Consider the following 18,518-nt stretch of genomic DNA (forward strand, 5'->3'; position numbering starts at 1 on the left):
ATAACCATCTCAAAATATTTAACAGAATTAAAATGCCAAGAATTTTACTGACATCCGGGTATCCTATAGTCGAGACAAGAGACTATAAGGCACTTTTTTTTTGTTCGCTTTAATGAACGCTTTGACAATGGCTTCAAGTGCGAGGACGGCGACAAACGATGTGGCCCATCTGAGGACTATAGACTTAAGACTGGCGGGATTGAGGGGGCTGTGGCCCCGGGGCTGAGGCCACAAGATATATATATATATATATATAGTGAGACCCAGGACACAAGGCAAGACACAGGCCCCGTCTTTGTCTTGGCGCCTCAAGTGCTGGATAATGAGTTTGATTCGCTCAGAAGCGAATGCGACTACAACGCTGGCTGCCAACTAACTGCAATGCAATTAAAGTCATGTCAATGGCGACCCCATTGGCAGCCATTTAAATTAGAAAGCCAATATTGCACAAAAAGAAATTATTTATAGATTGGCTTGGGATTTGCTTGAAAGTAATTCTTAAGGATAAATGCTCTCAAATAAATCGTCTTTGATATTCAGGGTTGAACTTCCTTTAATTATACCATAGAAGGGTAATGTTATTTTAGTCAAAAGCTTGTAAAGATGTGAAAAAGGCATTTCCGACTCTATAAATCATATATATTCTTGATCATCATCAAGAGCTGAATCGATCTAGCTATCTAAGGGAAGAAAAAAATTTATCGATTTTTTAAAATTGTCAAAAAGTTGATATTTTTTTAATATTTTTAAATATTAAATTGAGTATGCAGATTTGTTAGCCTAATAAAAACTAATATAGGAAAGCTTTCCGAATTAAAATTAATTGATTTTTGAATTAGTTATGAGATTTTTATTCTTTGATTTTAGTCAAAATTTTATTCAAAAAAGGCAAGCTTTGTTCTGGTCAAAATTCTAATTGATCATATAATTTAATTGTAAACTTCAAGGGTATATAATCTTCAGCTTCCCGTAGATTGTTGTCGGTCTTGTTTTTTTAATAAATTATGAAACTCTGATATCTTAAAGTCTGCCGAAATAATAGTCATGTCTGAAATAATCAAATATTTATAGCTTTTAATATTGAATGAAACAGTTTCTTATGCCAAGGAGCTTAAGGTTCATCTACATTAACTTAAGCACATTTGTTTTGCTAACAAAATGTTTTTTTGACCAGTCACATTTTCACTTGACTTAAATTATTGATTTTCTTAATTCCACTTGTGAATTCTTTCATTAAAGTTTGAGCTTTTTGACAGTGTGCTGGCGAACGTTGCCATTGTTACCTTTTCTCTCAACGTAGACCTTTCTAATGAGAAAAGTTGGCGGCCTTTTTCTTTCTCGGCCATAATTAAAGGGTTGTCTGGGGGCCCAAAGCGGCCGACACCCGATGCGACTTGCCTTTTGACGGGTCGATTCATTAGCAATCTGTAAACGTGGCCAATACAAATGGCAAGTGACTTGCGGTTAAGCAATCCAAAATCATAAATCACGGCCAATTAGGAGGAGTTTCAGTCTATGACTCAGGCAGCGCTCACCAGCTCACACAGGACGCAGGACACACCAACGCACACGCATGTAGCAATATCAATAACTTAATTAAGATAAATGCGAATTGTATATAGCCTGTAGACACACACTAACACTCCCATAAACAAAGTCGAACGCACAAAGACGGCGCGTGGACGTTTTGGGGGTGGTGATTTCCGCTAACTCTGTGCACTGAGAATATATTATATGTCATTTAAGGTTTTAATTTATTATTTAGCGAACAAGAAATTTTATGTAATTTGTAATTTACTAAGATTTTATTAGCATTAAAGAAGGGGTAAAGCCTACTTTCTAGATTTGTTGATCATATTTGACACTATTACATTCTTAAACAGGAAACAAATATTTTAATTGGGTTTTTTTTTTTGCTAGGTTTTTATTCTATTTTATATTATTATATTTATTTTTCTTAGTGAAAATATTGCCTGCACTTGTAGGGCCCGGAAAAGGAATCCTGGATTTGGGCCTGGGAAATCCATGTACGCATTAATGCGACGCGTGTTTTGCTTGTTTATGCTTCGCCAACAACAAACAGCCTCAATTAATTTATGTATATCTCACTATGTTTGTGGATGTGGGCGGGGCCACGCCCATCAAGTATATGTCCGTGTCCAATGTGAAAAATGGATAATTAGTTAATTGCGGTACGTGTGCCGACGAATGTTGTGCGAGGGGTGGGATTTATGTATTTTAGTTATTAATTAAGTGCGCGCCGGAGTTAATCTGTTTGTGCAGGCCCAGAACCTTGAATTGGATGTGAAATATCCTGATTATTTTGGGGTAATACGATACGCATAGCATATGTACATATTTATGTAGTAGAAGTAGAGTGAATGCCACCGACTGTGGAAGTGATTGGGTTTCGCATTGAAGTAGACATTGACCCACCCCTCTTTTTATTGCTCCTCCCAATGACAGTTGGTGTCGTTGGCTAATGAGTTTGTGGAACTGTTTGCCCAGGACTTGGACGCTACTTACTTGATCTTCTCCCATATTTCGTCGCCAAAATGCTTGAGCACCAGCAGCTCCAGGGCGTAGTTAACGAAGCCATACTGCGAGTATAAAAGAGAAAACAGACCGATTAGTATTTATGTTTATGGGCGCTGTTAAGCAAACATCAACGCATTTCCCCAGCTAGTGTCTACCACTCTCTGCTCTCCTCGTAAAAATCTGAGCTCTTCCGATTTTAATTGCATTCCCAGGCGGGGACTCAGTGCTTTGATTCGATTCGATAAATTTGAAATATGCGAAATCAATAGCGATTGCGCATTTTCATTTCGTTTTAAATATATCCGAAAAGCAATCAATTTGATTTGTTGTGCGAAATCAAACTGCCTTCCCTCTGCCCCTTCAGGAGGGACAGAGCAGGCATACCTACGGTATCCAGATACGCAGCACAATCAATCGCTTCCGCCGGAAGTAATACTAAACAAGCAAAATACTTGAAATATATTTACATACATTACGCATACGTCTAGTTGGCCACACATGAGGCTTCGTGTGTTTGTTTGTGCAACGCCCGCAGTTTGTGTTTGTGTCTGCCACAGTTTCTCCTGCTGTTGCTTTTCCAATTTTTTTATTTTGCCCTCTTCTGCTTTTCTTCCTTTCCAGATTTTCCCTGCCCTTGGGTTTTGTGCTTTTCTGCTCGGTTGTCTGATGAAGATGTATCTAACCGATATTTGATGTTTATTGCCTTTGTTGGGCGCATTGAAATGTTGAAGCAACGGAAAAGAACAGAGAGCCGGGGCTCAAATGTACAAAACTGGGCTGGGAAATAAGGTTGTTGGAAAATGCTGTGAAAATCGCAATCATTAGATCAACATATTTGTGCGTATGTCAACGTGAGGAGTATGTTGAGCCAAGCTGATTTTTCTGCCAGGTTGCAAGAATCTGATTTAGATATCTTTGAACTTTAAAGTTAAGAATATTTTGTCTATAAAGGTTTCTTATACCCTTTCTTTTCATTTATAAGAACTAATTACTTTTGTAATTAAAAGTAAACAAATACATAGGCTGTTTGTGGTAGAAAACCTCTAAAGCACCTCTAGAAAGCAAATGAAATATGACACCCACTTTAAAAGAGTTTTTGCACCTTCTCAAACTAGCTTTTAAACTCTTTGATTAAAATACAAGCTTATATTTCCTTGGTTAGAACACCTTCGACCTTTACTTTAAACTTTACACATACATTAATTAATTGAAATTTTAAGTTTTCATTTTCACTTACCATATTTGATGTGTGTTTTCTTTTTCGTTTTCCGCTTAATTGAAACGCTTTGCAGGCGTATTTAATTCACTTTCACAACAAATATGTTCAGACGCATATCACAACTGAAATTGGACACCAGAATTCCATATTGATATTGCAATTTATTTCATTTTCATTTCACTATTTGTCCGTCCGTCTGGGGATTTCCACTGCGCTGCTACCCTGCGAGTGCGACGACAATGAAAATGTAATAAATTATATTTGTTTGTCCAACCGATATGGTGGCTACGATAAGCGCAAAATAAAAGAAATAAACGTAATGGAAATTACAAAGTAAACACTGTGGTCTGTCTGAAATTATGAGTGGAGAGTGTGGCCAGCGGCAATCGGGAAATATATGAGGCGATCGGGTGTTTTTATGCCACCGAATCCCAGATGTAAATATGCATTTTTTACGACTTCCCAAAAAATCTTGGCCATATATATTTTATTATAAATGTATATGGTCTGAAATGCGGTGGTTCGCATTAAATACCCACACTAATCAAATATTTAAATGAGCGGAAAAAGAAAAGTTTCGGCCACAAACCGAGACTCTCGAGCATTTCCCAGACGCGGTAGCAACAATTTCTGGTGCCTTTTCTGGGCCGTTACAACTGCATTTTTGAGTATTACGAGCTTGTAGTATATGTATGTGCTTGTTTGTTGCATGCCACATGCAACATGTGCGGAAGCCAAAGGCACAACACACCCAGTCCATACAGCCATTACAGCCACACACCCAATACACCAACAGGCCACAACACAGCCATCAACTGGGTCACAAAAAGGCAAGGAAAATAAAGTCTTGAAATTCACTAAGGTCGAATATTTGATGTTCTTTACAGATAAGGAATTTAAATAAGAAGGTTACCTGTTTGTATATATTTTAACTATACAAATACAACTACACTTTAACCTTTAGTTTTGTAATAGTTTAAATACTGAATAACTATGTTGGAAACTATTGTATCACCTGAACTATAATGATATTAGAATTTTAAACAAGTTTGTGCCATATTAACCTTAAATAATATACTTATTTATTAAAATTATCAACCGCTTTCAAAACATCTCCTGACTGAAGTCCCTTTAGAGTATCATCTAACAAAAAAACAAAAAGAAAATAGGGGACCTACAAAAGCGACAGCTTGGCGTAGAAGCTACAGCAACAAAGGCGGCAAATGCCTGGTTAATTACACACAGGTACACACAGCTGAAAAACACACATCCCGCACACCTGTTCACGGTCGACTGTGCGAGTGTGAACGAATCTTGAAATTTTATGCGCCACGACGAGTGCAGGGCAATTAAGGCATTGCGAACGTTGAGTTTTCATGGAGTTTTGGCACAGGAAAACTCCTCGAGGGCATTGGATTTTGGAGGGAAGAGAGAGAGAGCGAGCAAACGAGAGCAAAAAGTGGCAAAATGGCAGACCGGGAAAGTTACCTTCAATTGAAAAGGGAAACTTGGCCTGCAAAGGCAATGATAAGTTAAAGAGAAAAGCCAACAGTAAGCCGCACTTTAAGTCAACTCCAGGCCTCCACACACTTTAAAAAACCTGTCAGAGAATGAGAGAAGAATATCGATTTTCGTCCATCTTGGCAGACGATTTTGTGGCCCATTAGAAGCCTCGTTAAGGTGACTTCGCACAACACATGTATTAACATACAATTTCTACAGATATTTCGTGTGTATATTCATGTTGTTTATATGTCATTGTTTGGCTTTTTCCCCCATCCTTGCCTCTCTCTCAGTGGGCTGTTTGCTTATTACGAAGACCGAAATACGGTGAATTAATCGAGGTAGAAAGTCCTACCAGAAATAAGTATTTGCAAATGACCTCGGGGCCGTAACGAAGCCAGGGTCCTGACATCCTTCCGATTGAGCGAGTTTTAATTACGTGCAACATTTGGCATTTTGATAACGGTAGCGGCACACTGTCAACAGAGCGACGGCGAGAGGTCCTTGTGCTATTTTCGTTCATTCGCCGTCGAGAGAGAGACAAGAGTGTAAATAAGTCTCGATTCGAGGGCTTTGCATTTGTTTGGCCTGGCTTACTGAAGGAGGTCCTGCGAAAGTTCCTGCCCTTAACTAATTTAGCTCCTTCTGCGGCCATTTGTCACTGCTTTTTGGCGATGACGAGCACGCCATTTGATAATTGCGACAAAATGGCACGGAGATGCGAAAGTAAAAACAAAACGATATTTACTTGGCCCAGTTGAAAAGTCCCTTGCTTCTTGCCAATCCCCTCCTCCCTGGTGGCCCGTCGCTCTGCCTGTCAATTTAGCGCTAAACTGACAATAACTGAGTTAATGATGAGCCTGCCATTAGGCCGGGGCACAAAATGAGGCTCGCAGTGCACACAACATGGCCACAGGACGTCCGCAGGATGTGGATGCCGTGTCCTCAACGAAGTTGTGTTTGCACAGTGAAAAAAAAATACAACAAAAATTATAAAAGTACACATTTATTTTGGGCATCAAAGAAGCAGGTTTATTAATATATTTAGGTAAACTGTAGGAAGGCTTTGGGGGGACTTCTTGAATAACAATTGTATAAGATGCAATACGAAATATACCTATTACCGAGTTTATGTATCTATTAAGGTAATTGTTTAGGTATTTGAATACTCTAAAATTCATTTTGATAAGATATATATTTCAATGGACTGTTGTGTTAGAGAGATTTATTAAAATAATATAACTATCAATATTATAATATTACTGTTCAAGGGCTTTTTATGATGCAATTATAGTTCCAAACTTCAGAAGCAATATTAATGTAATTCTCTGAAATATTTAGTTAATTTTATCAGAGTCTCATTTTCGCAGTGTATCATTTTGAACCAAAAAAAAGGGAAATAAGTGGAAAGTGTGCGGCAGAGCAATTGTACATTCAACTCTGTGTCCGCCCGGGCATTTATCAAATATAATGGACATTCACTATCGTCCGACCAACTAAAACAACTGTCAGCAAATTGCCGTGGGCACGCAAAGCTAAATGTCTAATAAACTTTGACATATTGAGGCAAATATTTCTATTTGGCAACTTTTCGTTTGGCACAGGGGAAAGGGAGCGCCCACATAAATTATGGACCACGACAGAGACAATGATGGTGTGAAATATTCGGTCTCAGTGTCTTTCTGTCCGGGTGCCGAAAATAAAATAGAAGGAAATAAGTAAGAGCGTTCAAAAGTATGCTTTAATATCCAGGCCAAGTGGAATGCCATTGTTCGCAGACCAAAAAAATAAAAGAAGCGAAACGAAAGCATGTGTGTGTGGGCGAGTGTAATTTACATTTGTTTGAGGCGCGCGATTCTCTTTTTATTTATATTTTCTTTGGTTTTATTTCAGCGATTCCCTTGGCTTTTGTTTATTCGCAACTTGTGATTTATTTCGCTGTTTTTGTTATACTTTCTCTCCTGTCTGAGTTTCGTTTTCGGCTTCGGTTTCACTCTCGCGATAACCTTCCACTTTCACTGACTCTGTCGCCTGATAAGACGCGCGCGAGGACTCGGACTGCGAACACGGATACGGATGCGGATGCGGATGCGAATGCGGATGAGGATTCGGAGGAGCGATTCCCACTCCGCTGCCTGATACTGTCCGCCGTGCACTGTCCGTCGGAGTGAACGATTCGCGTGGAACAGCCGTCGACGACTGAGCGCTGGCTGCCTCGTCCTGCCGATTTAAAGGCGGCTTTCGAGCCAGAAGCAGCAGCAAGCAGGACCAGGACACTTGTCCGCTTTTCCTTGCCTTTGTTGCCGCTGCCTTTGCCTGTGCCAATTGCCTGGCCCACTCAGCTGTTTGTTGTTGCTGGTCGTCGGGGGGAAAACCCGAGCGGAAAAGCTTTGCTGCTGGGAAAAGCTCGCTCTTTAGCTCCATCTCGCTCTCATGGCGTTCAGCTACCAACCAACAGATGGCGGACACCTTATTTTGAAATGATGGTATTAAATAGAATATTTTATTTATTTTAAAAAATGTTTACCTCTTATTTTATTTTCTATATTATTTTAAATATTGTTTATATCATTTCTTTACTACAGACTATTTATAGAGATATTTGATAATGTTAAAATAAACTCAATTGATTATTAGAGTTAAGCGTTTTCCTTGTTTTATTTTAATGCAAACTGGATTATTTATATTTTATAGGTGCGATTAAAAGTATATGAAAGTATATTTTTTTAGTCAGAGGCTTGTACAGCTGTCAGAAGTCATTCAGGTAAATTTATAAAAATATTACGTATACGCACCGGTGTTATTATACCCTTAGAACGTATCATAATTTCAGTCAAACTCAGGAAAGAAGTCATTTCTGACCCTATAAATCATATATATTATTGATCAGCATCAACAATCAAATAGATTTAGCTATGTCCGGTCAAAAAATAAATTTTTGAAATTTTTTCAAAATTTGAAAATTTAATAAGTTACATCATTAAATTTATCAAAATTTGACAAAGAATTTCAAATTTTTTAAATTTTAAATTGTGTATGCAGATTTAATAACCTTATAAAAAATAGCGTAGGAACGCTTTCCGATTTGAAATTAATGCGTTTTTCACCAAGTTATGAGTTTTTTAATAATTTATTTCTCGTAAATATTCGAATATTTACAGTTTAGTTATGCTGCAAGGGAAGTTAGTTTCCTTTCTTGTTCCTTATTGTTTTATATATATATATTTATATTAAAATCAATTTTATTACTTTACTCTATAATTAAAATGTTAATATAAAACGTGAGTAAAAATAATTCTAGAATCCTTTGGACAGCATTTTAGTTCAAGTTATAATATGTGATAAAAAGCTTGTTTAAAATATTGTACATTTAACAATTTTATAATTGAGTTCTTCAAGGTCTAGAAAATCCTAAGAAATGATTTCCTTTCCCCTAAGGTGTCACTGGACCCTTGTAACTCTGACTTGTTAGATGCGGCGTAAATCAGTCGCTCGATTTTCTCCTGCAATTGTTTGCTTTGCATTCACCTTCTTATTGCCACCCGGCCCACTTCCGTTTCCGGCGTTATTTATTGCCGACTTTATTTACTTTCCTACTGCTGCTGCTGCTGATTTTTGTCAACTGGCAACGCTCAACGGCTGGATTCCATCGGATTCAGGACTCAGTCAATGGCTCACGCATAATTTACCTACGACAATAGATTTTCGGGCAGCTTCAGTCGAGCAGATGAACATTTCTGCGCCAAATAAATTAGAGCCACTTGCATTGCAAACGGCAAACAGAGTCCTCGTTGTACAGTAATTGAAATTGAATGGGTGGGCGGGTGTTAGGGTGGGTTTAGGTTGGTCTATGGGGGAGTTAGGAGGTATTAGAGAGTTAGTTAGGAGGTAGTGGTGTCTCTACGCCAATGGGACGCACTGGGGCGTGGCTAAACAAGCACCTGTTAGCGACATCCACTGCACCTTGTGACAGCAAAAAGTGCATCAAGTGGATGCGCATAAATTAATTACACTCGGCAAACATAATTAAACACATTGTCTGACTTTTAATTGTGCTGGCCACTATGCACAAAGGGTCGAAAGAGCATCGCGTAACAAAAACAGACACCTTTTCCCCGAGTTGTTGACGAGCCATCGCTGCTGGTGACACTGACGAAGGAGTCAGCTGGCAGATGGAGGCACTAACCCAGTAACCAGGTCCCCGGTTAACCGGCCAGCTTGGTGACTGTCAAAGCCATTTTCAGAATGCCGACGGGTATGGCTTTACGCAAATGCAAAAGTCGAGGAGGAGCAGCTAACCAACTATGTAAATAACAGAAAGCAAATTATTAAATACACTTAAAACAGTAAATATTGTTTGGTTTGCTAACTAATAATAATTGAAATTAATTGGAATTGTTACAAGAAGAATGCAGAAACATTTGTTAATTATTTTGGTATTAAATATACATCTTTCTTCTTTCCTTAAACTCTAATCCCAGCAAACTAAGGGAAAGAATTTGACCACTAAAGGATTGACGGCGATTGTTCTGGACACTCCAAGTCGTTACAAGGCAGATTCCTGATCCAGTTTCAGTTTCCTTGGGAGGAAGGAAGATGCGGAAATGCGGATAACCGCGGAATAAAAGAAGCCAACTCATCGGGAGGACTTGGCACATTGTCCCAGGGTAATGGAGCGTGTTTTGCTGCAGAAGGCGAGTCCTGCCGCCGGACACCAATCAAGTTCGGTGCCTGGAGATGACTATCTGGCTGGCATTTAATTAAGAGCGCCCAGCCAAAGGGGTTAACAAAGTTTTCTAGGCATCGGCTTCCTACATTGGCATCCCAATTGCTGCACATAGTACAAGAGAGATGCTGAAGTCTGTTAACTCACAAAAATTCGAAATTCCATTCTGTTTGTGAGTTTTATGGGCGGCAGTGGTGCTCAGCGGGCGTAACTAGCGCATTGAGACAAAGGACAAGTGCATCAGGATAATCGCATCACACTTGAGTAAATAAATTTCTGAAGTGGAACCGACTCTGCTGAAACATGTTTGCCGGGACGAGACCATCTTCCATGACAATGCGAAAAGAAGGCAGCAGGCATAAGGACCCTCCGCGTCTACGTCTTTTTGTGGCATTTACGTGCTTCAAACCCCAAAACCCTCACACTTGGAAATTTCACAGAGAAACGGGGAAAGAAAAATGTTGCCATAGGAATGAATGTTTGAGTGTGATATAAGACGTAGGAAAGTTTTAAATAACAAATTGATAAGCGAGCTTGAGCAGTTTCGATTTGATTAATTGGATTGTTGGGAATACAAACAATTATTGTCGGTGAATATATATTTAGGTATATTATATTTCATTCTGAATATATATCATCACCATCGTACTAAGCTCTAAGTAATTACTTATCTCAAAGCTTGCAGCTACATACGTTTTAAAATTACTCCGATTAGCCTGAATGGAATCTCCTATTTAATTGCATTGCTTTAGGCCTAGCAGCAGTAAATTCTATAAGTGGGTTAAAGTAAATAATATCCCAGCATGGTATGGCATCTCTCAATTATTGCAGTATTGATTTACAGCAATAATAATTAAAAATAAATACGACCATTTGGGCAGGGAAGCATTTATTGATTTCTATGAATTGTATTGCAAAGGCCAGAGGGCATAGTTTAAAAACAACAAGCTGCATTCGACTGCAATTCATGAGCGTGAAAGTATTCAATGCGAAGCCATATATACAGAAGTTATTCAAAGGTAAATGCACCCTATTGAATCATAAATTGAAAGGTGCACACTACCAAACCACGCTGTATAGAAACAGTTGTAATTATAGCAATTAATCAGCAATAAAGCTGTGATTCTTCATAACGCCGGGAAATATTTAGACCCTATTCTAGAGGCGCGCGCGAGTTCTTCAAACTCGAGTGGCAATTCAGAAAGGGGGAAAAAAACTCAAGTGATCGGCGGCGATGTTGGTGGCAGCCGTTCGAGTGGCATCTAATTATTCACGCGGTTAATTCTATGGCCACCTATCGACAGATTTGATCTTATAAGCTGTGGATTTATATTTATGAGTGGAAGCACTGAAAGAAATTACATTTTAACATAAGTAAGTCTAGTTATTTTAGTTTTAATTTTTATACTATTTCATTTTAAAAGTAGGTTAACTTTTGCATAGAAATTAGCTCAAAGATTTTGCTTTCTATCTCAAAGTAATGCATGTTATCTTATCTACAATTGCTCATAAAGTACTTATCCATATCTTTGTCAAACAAACTCAATTCTTTTGAGGAATCAGACAACTCTGCATAAGGGAGATTTAACATTATATTGTACTAAATTTAAGAAACTTAACAACTTAACACTTTTTTTCTAGCAGGAACAGGTACACCATTCATATTTGCTTTATATCCCAGATATCTAGAGTTATGTTTCCATAATTAAAACAAAATTGTAAGAAGATAAACGTCACAGTTTTTGTGCAAGTGCAAATATTTGAATGTACTTACATTTTGCAGTGTGTGGCGGCGATGAAGTTTCTAAAGGTTTTCTGGTTATCAAAACAGCTACCGATCATTGCATGAATATAGTTGCGGTCTCTCAGTTTTTTATCAGAGAGAACCCTACGACAAGTTGAGAGTCGTACCGCAAATTACCCTAAGTAGTAATCAATATAGACAAAATCTTTTTAATTTTAATTATAAAAATTCTAGGCCGAGTATTGGAATAATATATTTATTTTGTTGGTATTGAATGGTATTTGTAAAATTATTTAAAATTCGAATGCTTCAAGATGCATGCCAAGCTACAAGAAGTGAAAGAAGTCACTTCTTTGACCTTTAAAGATGCTGCCATCCTGAGCACTAGCTGGACCATTAACCAGTCGGCCTTGAGCTCAACTCGAACTAGATGTCACTTTCAAGAGACTGGCACAAGAAACGATTCTGGCAGGCCCTATTCCAGGGTACTCTGTTAAGAGACGGAAACAAGTTTCATCGTCGTACGCGATGTTCCTCGTCAGTCGATCGCGGAGCTCGGGAGTGCGACAACGCAGCCTGCTCTTGAATATAATTAAATTAAAAAAAAGTAATAGTAAGAATAAACAAATAGAGAATCTTCGATAAGAAGATGCCAAGTCTGGTGTTCTTGTGTTTAATTGCTGGCAATATAGCACTTGCATACGCTTCGAAAGACAGCTCGGAAGAGACGCAACACTTGAATCCGGCGGACTTTAGCAAGTGTCTGGATTATTGCCACCTGAAGAACGTACGCTTCCTCCTCTGTATTGGCGAAGATGGCAAGCTGGAGAAGAGTCCTCTTAAGGACTGCACGGAAGGAGACTGCAAGGCCGAGGATTTCCAAATTAAATATGAAACCAAAGACGGCTATGAATACCGAAAAAATCGCGTCGAGGCAACCAAAGTAGGAAAACGAGCTCATTTGCGGGATCTTTGTCTGGATGAAAGAAATGTACCGCGAAGGCGCAGGTGTCAGATCCGAAACGGGACAAAAACCTGGCAGAGTTTCGAAAATGTAACCTGTAGAATGGCTCCACAACTAAGCACAAATCTGGATACTCTGGCAGTAAAAAATTCATCGGATTTAAGCCAACTAAGCGACTTGATAACTCACTCGAAGGAGCCGCTAAACGCCGCGGATATCGTCAGCATTTCAGAGATTTTCAGTTCTCAAGCCAAGAAATCCGTAAAGAAGGTGGATGACATTGAGGATTTGATGAATATTTGCCAACAGGTAATGTCCACTGATAGTGAAACCCTGCGCCTGGCAGCGGAGCAGAATGCCACCAACGCATTGTTGAGCAATTTCGAAGAATATCTGGATGCTCTGGCCCCGCAGCTTTTACCTGGAGATGGGACAACCAGCGTACAGATTTCCCGAGATCATATTCAAGTCGAAACACAACCTATTCTCGACAAAGGAGTTGTGCTTTTGAGAACCAAAGAGCTGAGCGTTTTCTTTGTGGATCCCTCCATAGCCAATGTGACGGGCATTGCCATCTTTCCCGAGGGGTTGACATCACAATTTAGAATTCTGCAATCATCGGAGAATCTGGAAGATATTCGTGCCATTGAAAACCTGGAGAGTGCGGCAATTCTACCCGAAAAACTATGGCGGGATGTGAAGGAAAGGGGAGCCCGTTACCTTATCTTCAAAGTCTACGCTCGCGATGCCCTGTTTGTGGAGACGGCGGAGGAACTGAAACGAAGGCCAACCAGCAATGTTATCTCAATAACGATACCGGGACTAGACGGTGAGAAAATAAGTTATCTTCATCTTTTGCAGTAAAAAACAGGTGAAACAACTGCAGTGGAAAGCAATAAAGTGCATTTAAAGTTGGTCATAAAAAGGCAGCTGCATAAATACCGCACAAAACAGCTGACTGAAACTGCATAAATTATGCCAAACAATTAGTTCTACTGTGCTTTAAAACAAAACGAAGTTACTAATTCACTTCGTAACTTAAATTTAAAATTTATGCCCACCAAAGCCAAATTAAGTTTTAGCTAATAATTCATTTATTTTCCAGATCACAACCTACCTGGCAAACTCCCGTTTTTTCTGCGTAATGGCGACACGAATAAATCTCATGCTCAAGGAGGCTGTGGCTACTGGAACTATGAGACCTGGCTAAGCGATGGAATCTCCACCAGCGGAAATGACAGCGAAATCCAATTAGATAACTTATCGCATCCTGTGATCCTTTGTCATGCGAGTCACCTGACCCAGTTTACTTTTCTGCTGGGAGTCAGAAGGCCACCTGAATTGATTACCGAACTCACCAGCGAGGGGGAATTGCCTTTGGATATTATAACAAATGTGGGATTGTCGCTATCTCTTATGGGACTCTTGGCCATTTTTGTGACGGCGGCACTGTTCCAGCGTTTCCGGAACTTGGCCTCTACGAAAATCCTGCTGAATTTGTGCGTGGCTCTGGGACTTCAGCTTTCACTGTTTCTGGTGCTGAGCGAAGGTGACTTGCTAACACAGCTGAGCAGTACTGACTTCGATCGGTGTCTGGTGACGGGAGCCCTGATGCAGTACCTGCTCCTGGTGGTCTTCAGTTGGATGTTCATCATTGGCTGGCTGCAGTACAAGCGATATGTGAAGGTGATCGGGGTCAAGCATCCGAAGCATTATATACTGATGTCTGCTCTGGTGGCCTGGACACTGCCGCTGATACCCACGCTCCTGGTGGTTTTCCTGGACTCTGCCTCCTACAGACCCAGTGGTAATGCCACCACAGAAGATATACCGATCCTATGCTATCCCTCGGGATATGGACTGGGACTGGGAGTGATCCTGCCCATTGGCCTTATTACCCTTTTCAATGTCGTGATGCTGGGATACATCAATTGGAGTGTTCACAGAGCACTCTTCACTCAGAATCTCATCTTGAAGCAACTGCATCTCTCCGTGCTGCTCTTCTTTCTCCTGGGAGTCACCTGGATCTTTGGATTGTGCGCATTTTTTGATTTCGGAAAAGCATTCTCGTATCTCTTCTGCATCACGGCCACAATGCAGGGATTCGTTCTATTCCTCTACTTTGTGGTCTTCAACAAGGATAATCGGAAATCCTGGCTGGGATTGTGTCGACTCCGACGCCCGAAACATGGCCATGAAATGATGGGTATGGAAATGGGTACCGAATCTAATTTTAAGAACTCATCGAGAACTCATAGTACAAGTAACTAAGTGTGCACAGTTTAGAGATTATATATATGTATTCGAATTACTTAAATTATTCTGTCTTGTATACAAAACTAGAGTATATTAAAATGTATATAGACTAATATATGTAATAAATATGCAATAAAAGAAAATTTAAATAAATGAAATATTTATATCTATAAAATAAGAGTGTTTTAGTTGGTAATAATAATCTTATGACAGCTTGAATGTATATCTTTTACTGTGTACTTTCCTGAGTAATACAGATAAGAGTGACAAAACACACCCAAAAGATACCATGATAAAAAGTGACATTGCTCATGAATCTCGTTAAGATAAAAAATTTATCCCAACGAAACAAGAAAGTTGTGTAAACTCCACATCAATCTACGAAATTTCTATTAAACAATATTATAAACATAATATTTGCCAAAGAAAAAGAACTCGGTTGGGGGATAATAGTTTTTTTCAGGTGCCTTGGGTTAATTATACAATTTACAATCCGTAATGTTAGTGAAAACCGGTTATCATAGAAATTCGCATGGAAAATAAACATTGCAATGGGATCGGTCAACAGAGCAATGAGTCACCAAAGCAAGCCTAGCTGACAATGGAAATTTCAGATAAAAGACAACATTATAATAATTTCTTTATAAAAAGGTTAATTTATTTATCTAAATCTTTGCTGTATTTTTATAGCAATTTAAATAATTTAAAGCTTGCATATCATCATAAAACATAAAAAGCTTTGAGCTTTATAAGAAGGTATATCTAAAGGTTTACAAACTGGAATAAGTCAAGAAAGCTGTTGAGAAATAAAGCTTTTGTTAACGTTTTTAGCCAGCTTTTAACCGATTGGTAGCTTCTAACCGTTTCCGGCTCAGTTTTTCCCCGCTCACTTTAAATTTATGACTTCTAATTTATGTAAATGAGATGACAAGTTCGCTTTTGGTGAATGTATTTCATAGATTACGACGGCACACGGCGCGCGGCTTGGCTTAACTTCGGTTTTATTGGATGCGATAAGGTCGTAAGTCTTAGTCATGGATCGGATGAAGTGTTGTTGGTGTCTTAATTTAGATTAAACATTATACACAACTAAAGTATCGTTAAATTAGTGCTAGGAACCAGTAAGCTTAAGGCAAATTAGCCAGGCACTCGGCTGGTTGTCTACTCATCATCAGTGGTGGTGGTGGCGGCGGCGGCGGCATTCCACAGCCAGAAGCCGAACTCGTTTCTAGACAACAAACGCTGCCGCCTCCGAAAAAATGATGTCTACAAATAGTAGCTTCGATTTCAGCGCTTTATCACCAGCAACCGCAGCGGAATGTAAGAGCTTCCGGGTACCACATCCTTGCCCTCGGGCAGGAAGTTCTGCGCATAGTTCTTCGGCGTCGGCGAATTGGGGGGCACTGCATACTCCAGGACGTCGTCGGAGGCGGCACCGGAAACCACATACACTTGCATCATGGCCTGCGGCTTTTGCCCCACTTCCGCCTTCGTCTGTTGGGCAAGGGCCCGGCGGGAGAACTGGGTCTGCTGTTGCGCCTGCTGATTCAGTTCCGCCTGGTGGAAGCGCTCCAGGTGTCCCTGGATGATCCTCCGCAGGGCAGCCATTGTGCTGGGTGATGGTGGGGGGTAGACGTAAGCCTTTGCCGGGGGGCGTGGCAGGTAATCTCGGCCACGAGTGGCTCCACTGGCCAGGGCCACAATAATCAGCAGCTGCAAGATAAATAACAATCAATTAATCAATACCAAATATGTAAAACCACAATAGCCTAAAAGCTTATATTAAATTATTATTATAATAAATGGACACAAGCCATATATTTTAAATGATATTAAGCTTTCACTTTCGATTTTCGGATTTAAAATCGCGTTACTAATATTAAAACCTAACCAATTAGAGATAATGTTGCCTAACTTACTATAAAAAATGTGTAACTTAATAAAAATTAATAAGCCGATATTTATATACCCTTTCTGATAAATTAAATTATAGTTAATAATCAATTAATATTTAATAATCATTAGTTAATATTAAATAATCAGAAATAGATCACAACTAATCCTCAAATATTTGCATTCTTCGAATTCTTATTTTTCTATGGCTATTTTTTGCTAAAAATCAAAGTTTAAAAATCGCATAACTACGTCAAAACAGCATTAATTTTAATTCAGAAAACCTTTCAATGTTAGTTTTTATTAGCTTAATAAATCTGCATACTCCATTTAAAATATAAAAAAATTAAGTTTTTTTTCGCATTTTTGAAAATTTTAACGATGTAACCCCTTATAAAATTTTGAAATTTTTGAAAAAAATAAATTTTGCTCGGACATAGCTAGATCGATTCGTCTGTTGATGCTGATCAATAATATATATGATTTATAGGGTCGGAAATGACTACTTCACTACTTTACACTCTTCTAACTAAAATTAGAATACTCTCAGCATATATATTTTTTTAAATGTTCTAGTTGCCAAGCCAAACTATAATAAATTACTTTCTTTAATTAAAGCCACAAAGAAGTGACTTCCAAACAGTAACCAAGCCTTTGTCTACATAAACATGAAACTTGTTTCATTATCTAATTTCCATTTTCTTAAAAATAAACGTCAGCATTAATTATATTCGTCAAATTTAAATCAAAATATCTAGTTTTCATGAATTGGTCCATAAAATTTTATGAATACAAAAATGATTGGTTTGTTTTTTAAAGTTTAAGGGGACTTTCCATAAAGGTTAATTCAATTAAAGAAAATATATTTTATATTAAGGTTTTTAATTTAATAGTTTTTAAAATGCCTGAAGGGAATCAGTAATTTTTGTTTAAATTAATTTTTCTGAATCAAAACTTACTTTAAGTTGCACAATTGTTATACAGTAACAAAACACTTTCTTCTAGTTCTTAACTTACCAAAAAACACGTCCTGTACATGGTCCTTGAGGCGGTATCCAAACTATATCTCCTCGGCTCAGTTCCCAGCTTAAATTTCCGACCGATCACCGGTTAACTCAACGGCAGACTGAAGTGATCGTAGCTTCTGCTCCGGCAACTCGTTTCAAGTTCAGGGTCTCGGCTTGTGCATTTACATAAATTTCTACCGAGCAGCCACTCCATTCTCCGGTCTTCGTTCTCCGGTCTCTGGTCTATGTTGTCCGTTCTCCATTCTGCGTCAGTGAGTTGTTTGTGAGAAGTCCAATTCAGCTGGCACGTGATTTATGCATATAGTTTTTGCAAGCCTTCGTCGCTGGGTCCCAGTCCCCAATCTCGTTGTGAATTCGGCAATCCAGTTGGATCGATCACGAGGTGCCACCACATATAAATCTGGCCCGACAAGAGCCCAACCCCAAAGATATACTATCTCAAAAGCATTGCCATTTTGTCTTGTAGCAGCGTGCGAAGATTTGAACTTCTCACACAGAAAGAAATATATTTGATAATATATTTAATGGAATAATATTTTTAAGTATTTAATATAATATAAAAGATTAGTCAGTTATTCTCTTTAAAATACATATCTAGTCCCAGAACTGAATTTGAATTTCACGTTTAAGAGCATTCACTTTATCTA

The 18,518-nt window shown here is 38.8% G+C and overlaps 3 protein-coding genes across 5 annotated transcripts in view; 1 reads left to right on the forward strand and 2 right to left on the reverse strand.

Moving 5' to 3' along the window:
- The window catches only part of Gycbeta100B (guanylate cyclase soluble subunit beta-1-like), a 59,118-nt gene extending 51,527 nt beyond the window's left edge, over positions 1-7,591 (reverse strand). For 2 of the 3 annotated variants that reach the window (XM_020955587.2, XM_086840580.1), the window contains exons 1-3: positions 7,097-7,591; positions 3,776-3,879; positions 2,527-2,600 (exon numbers count right to left, since the gene is read on the reverse strand). In XM_020955587.2, the coding sequence (XP_020811246.2) occupies positions 2,527-2,600; positions 3,776-3,778 (77 nt within the window). In that variant the 5' untranslated portion in view covers positions 3,779-3,879; positions 7,097-7,591. Of the gene's footprint in view, positions 1-2,526; positions 2,601-3,775; positions 3,980-7,096 lie in introns of all 3 variants that reach the window. The other variant, XM_020955586.2, reaches the window with a different exon arrangement.
- Positions 7,592-12,255: 4,664 nt separating this feature from the next.
- On the forward strand, positions 12,256-15,125 carry Ktch (Ketchup). Its single transcript, XM_020955832.2, has 2 exons — positions 12,256-13,523; positions 13,800-15,125. Exons 1-2 carry the CDS (start codon positions 12,380-12,382, stop codon positions 14,963-14,965), a joined length of 2,310 nt encoding a protein of 769 aa, XP_020811491.2. The 5' UTR covers positions 12,256-12,379; the 3' UTR covers positions 14,966-15,125.
- A 461-nt stretch (positions 15,126-15,586) lies between these two features.
- LOC147642575 (uncharacterized) lies at positions 15,587-18,356 on the reverse strand. The gene is made up of 2 exons (XM_086840581.1): positions 17,861-18,356; positions 15,587-16,663 (listed from the first exon to the last, which is right to left on the reverse strand). Exons 1-2 carry the CDS (start codon positions 17,879-17,881, stop codon positions 16,238-16,240), a joined length of 447 nt encoding a protein of 148 aa, XP_086696707.1. The 5' UTR covers positions 17,882-18,356; the 3' UTR covers positions 15,587-16,237.
- Between the last annotated feature and the right edge of the window lie 162 nt (positions 18,357-18,518).

Source organism: Drosophila serrata, unplaced genomic scaffold (assembly GCF_035046125.1).
Source record: "Drosophila serrata isolate PLE 108 unplaced genomic scaffold, ASM3504612v1 contig_382, whole genome shotgun sequence".
Classification (NCBI taxonomy): domain Eukaryota; kingdom Metazoa; phylum Arthropoda; class Insecta; order Diptera; family Drosophilidae; genus Drosophila; species Drosophila serrata.

What these genes read in the sequence shown, in the direction of transcription:
- Ktch (XM_020955832.2), top strand. Translation starts at nt 12,380, where the DNA reads ATGCCAAGTCTGGTGTTCTTGTGTTTAATTGCTGGCAATATAGCACTT. An exon ending in AACGATACCGGGACTAGACG is followed by an intron (nt 13,524 to 13,799) that starts GTGAGAAAATAA and finishes TTTATTTTCCAG; the next exon opens with ATCACAACCTACCTGGCAAA.
- LOC147642575 (XM_086840581.1), bottom strand. Translation starts at nt 17,881, where the DNA reads ATGTACAGGACGTGTTTTTTG. An exon ending in TGTACAGGACGTGTTTTTTG is followed by an intron (nt 16,664 to 17,860) that starts GTAAGTTAAGAA and finishes TTTATCTTGCAG; the next exon opens with CTGCTGATTATTGTGGCCCT.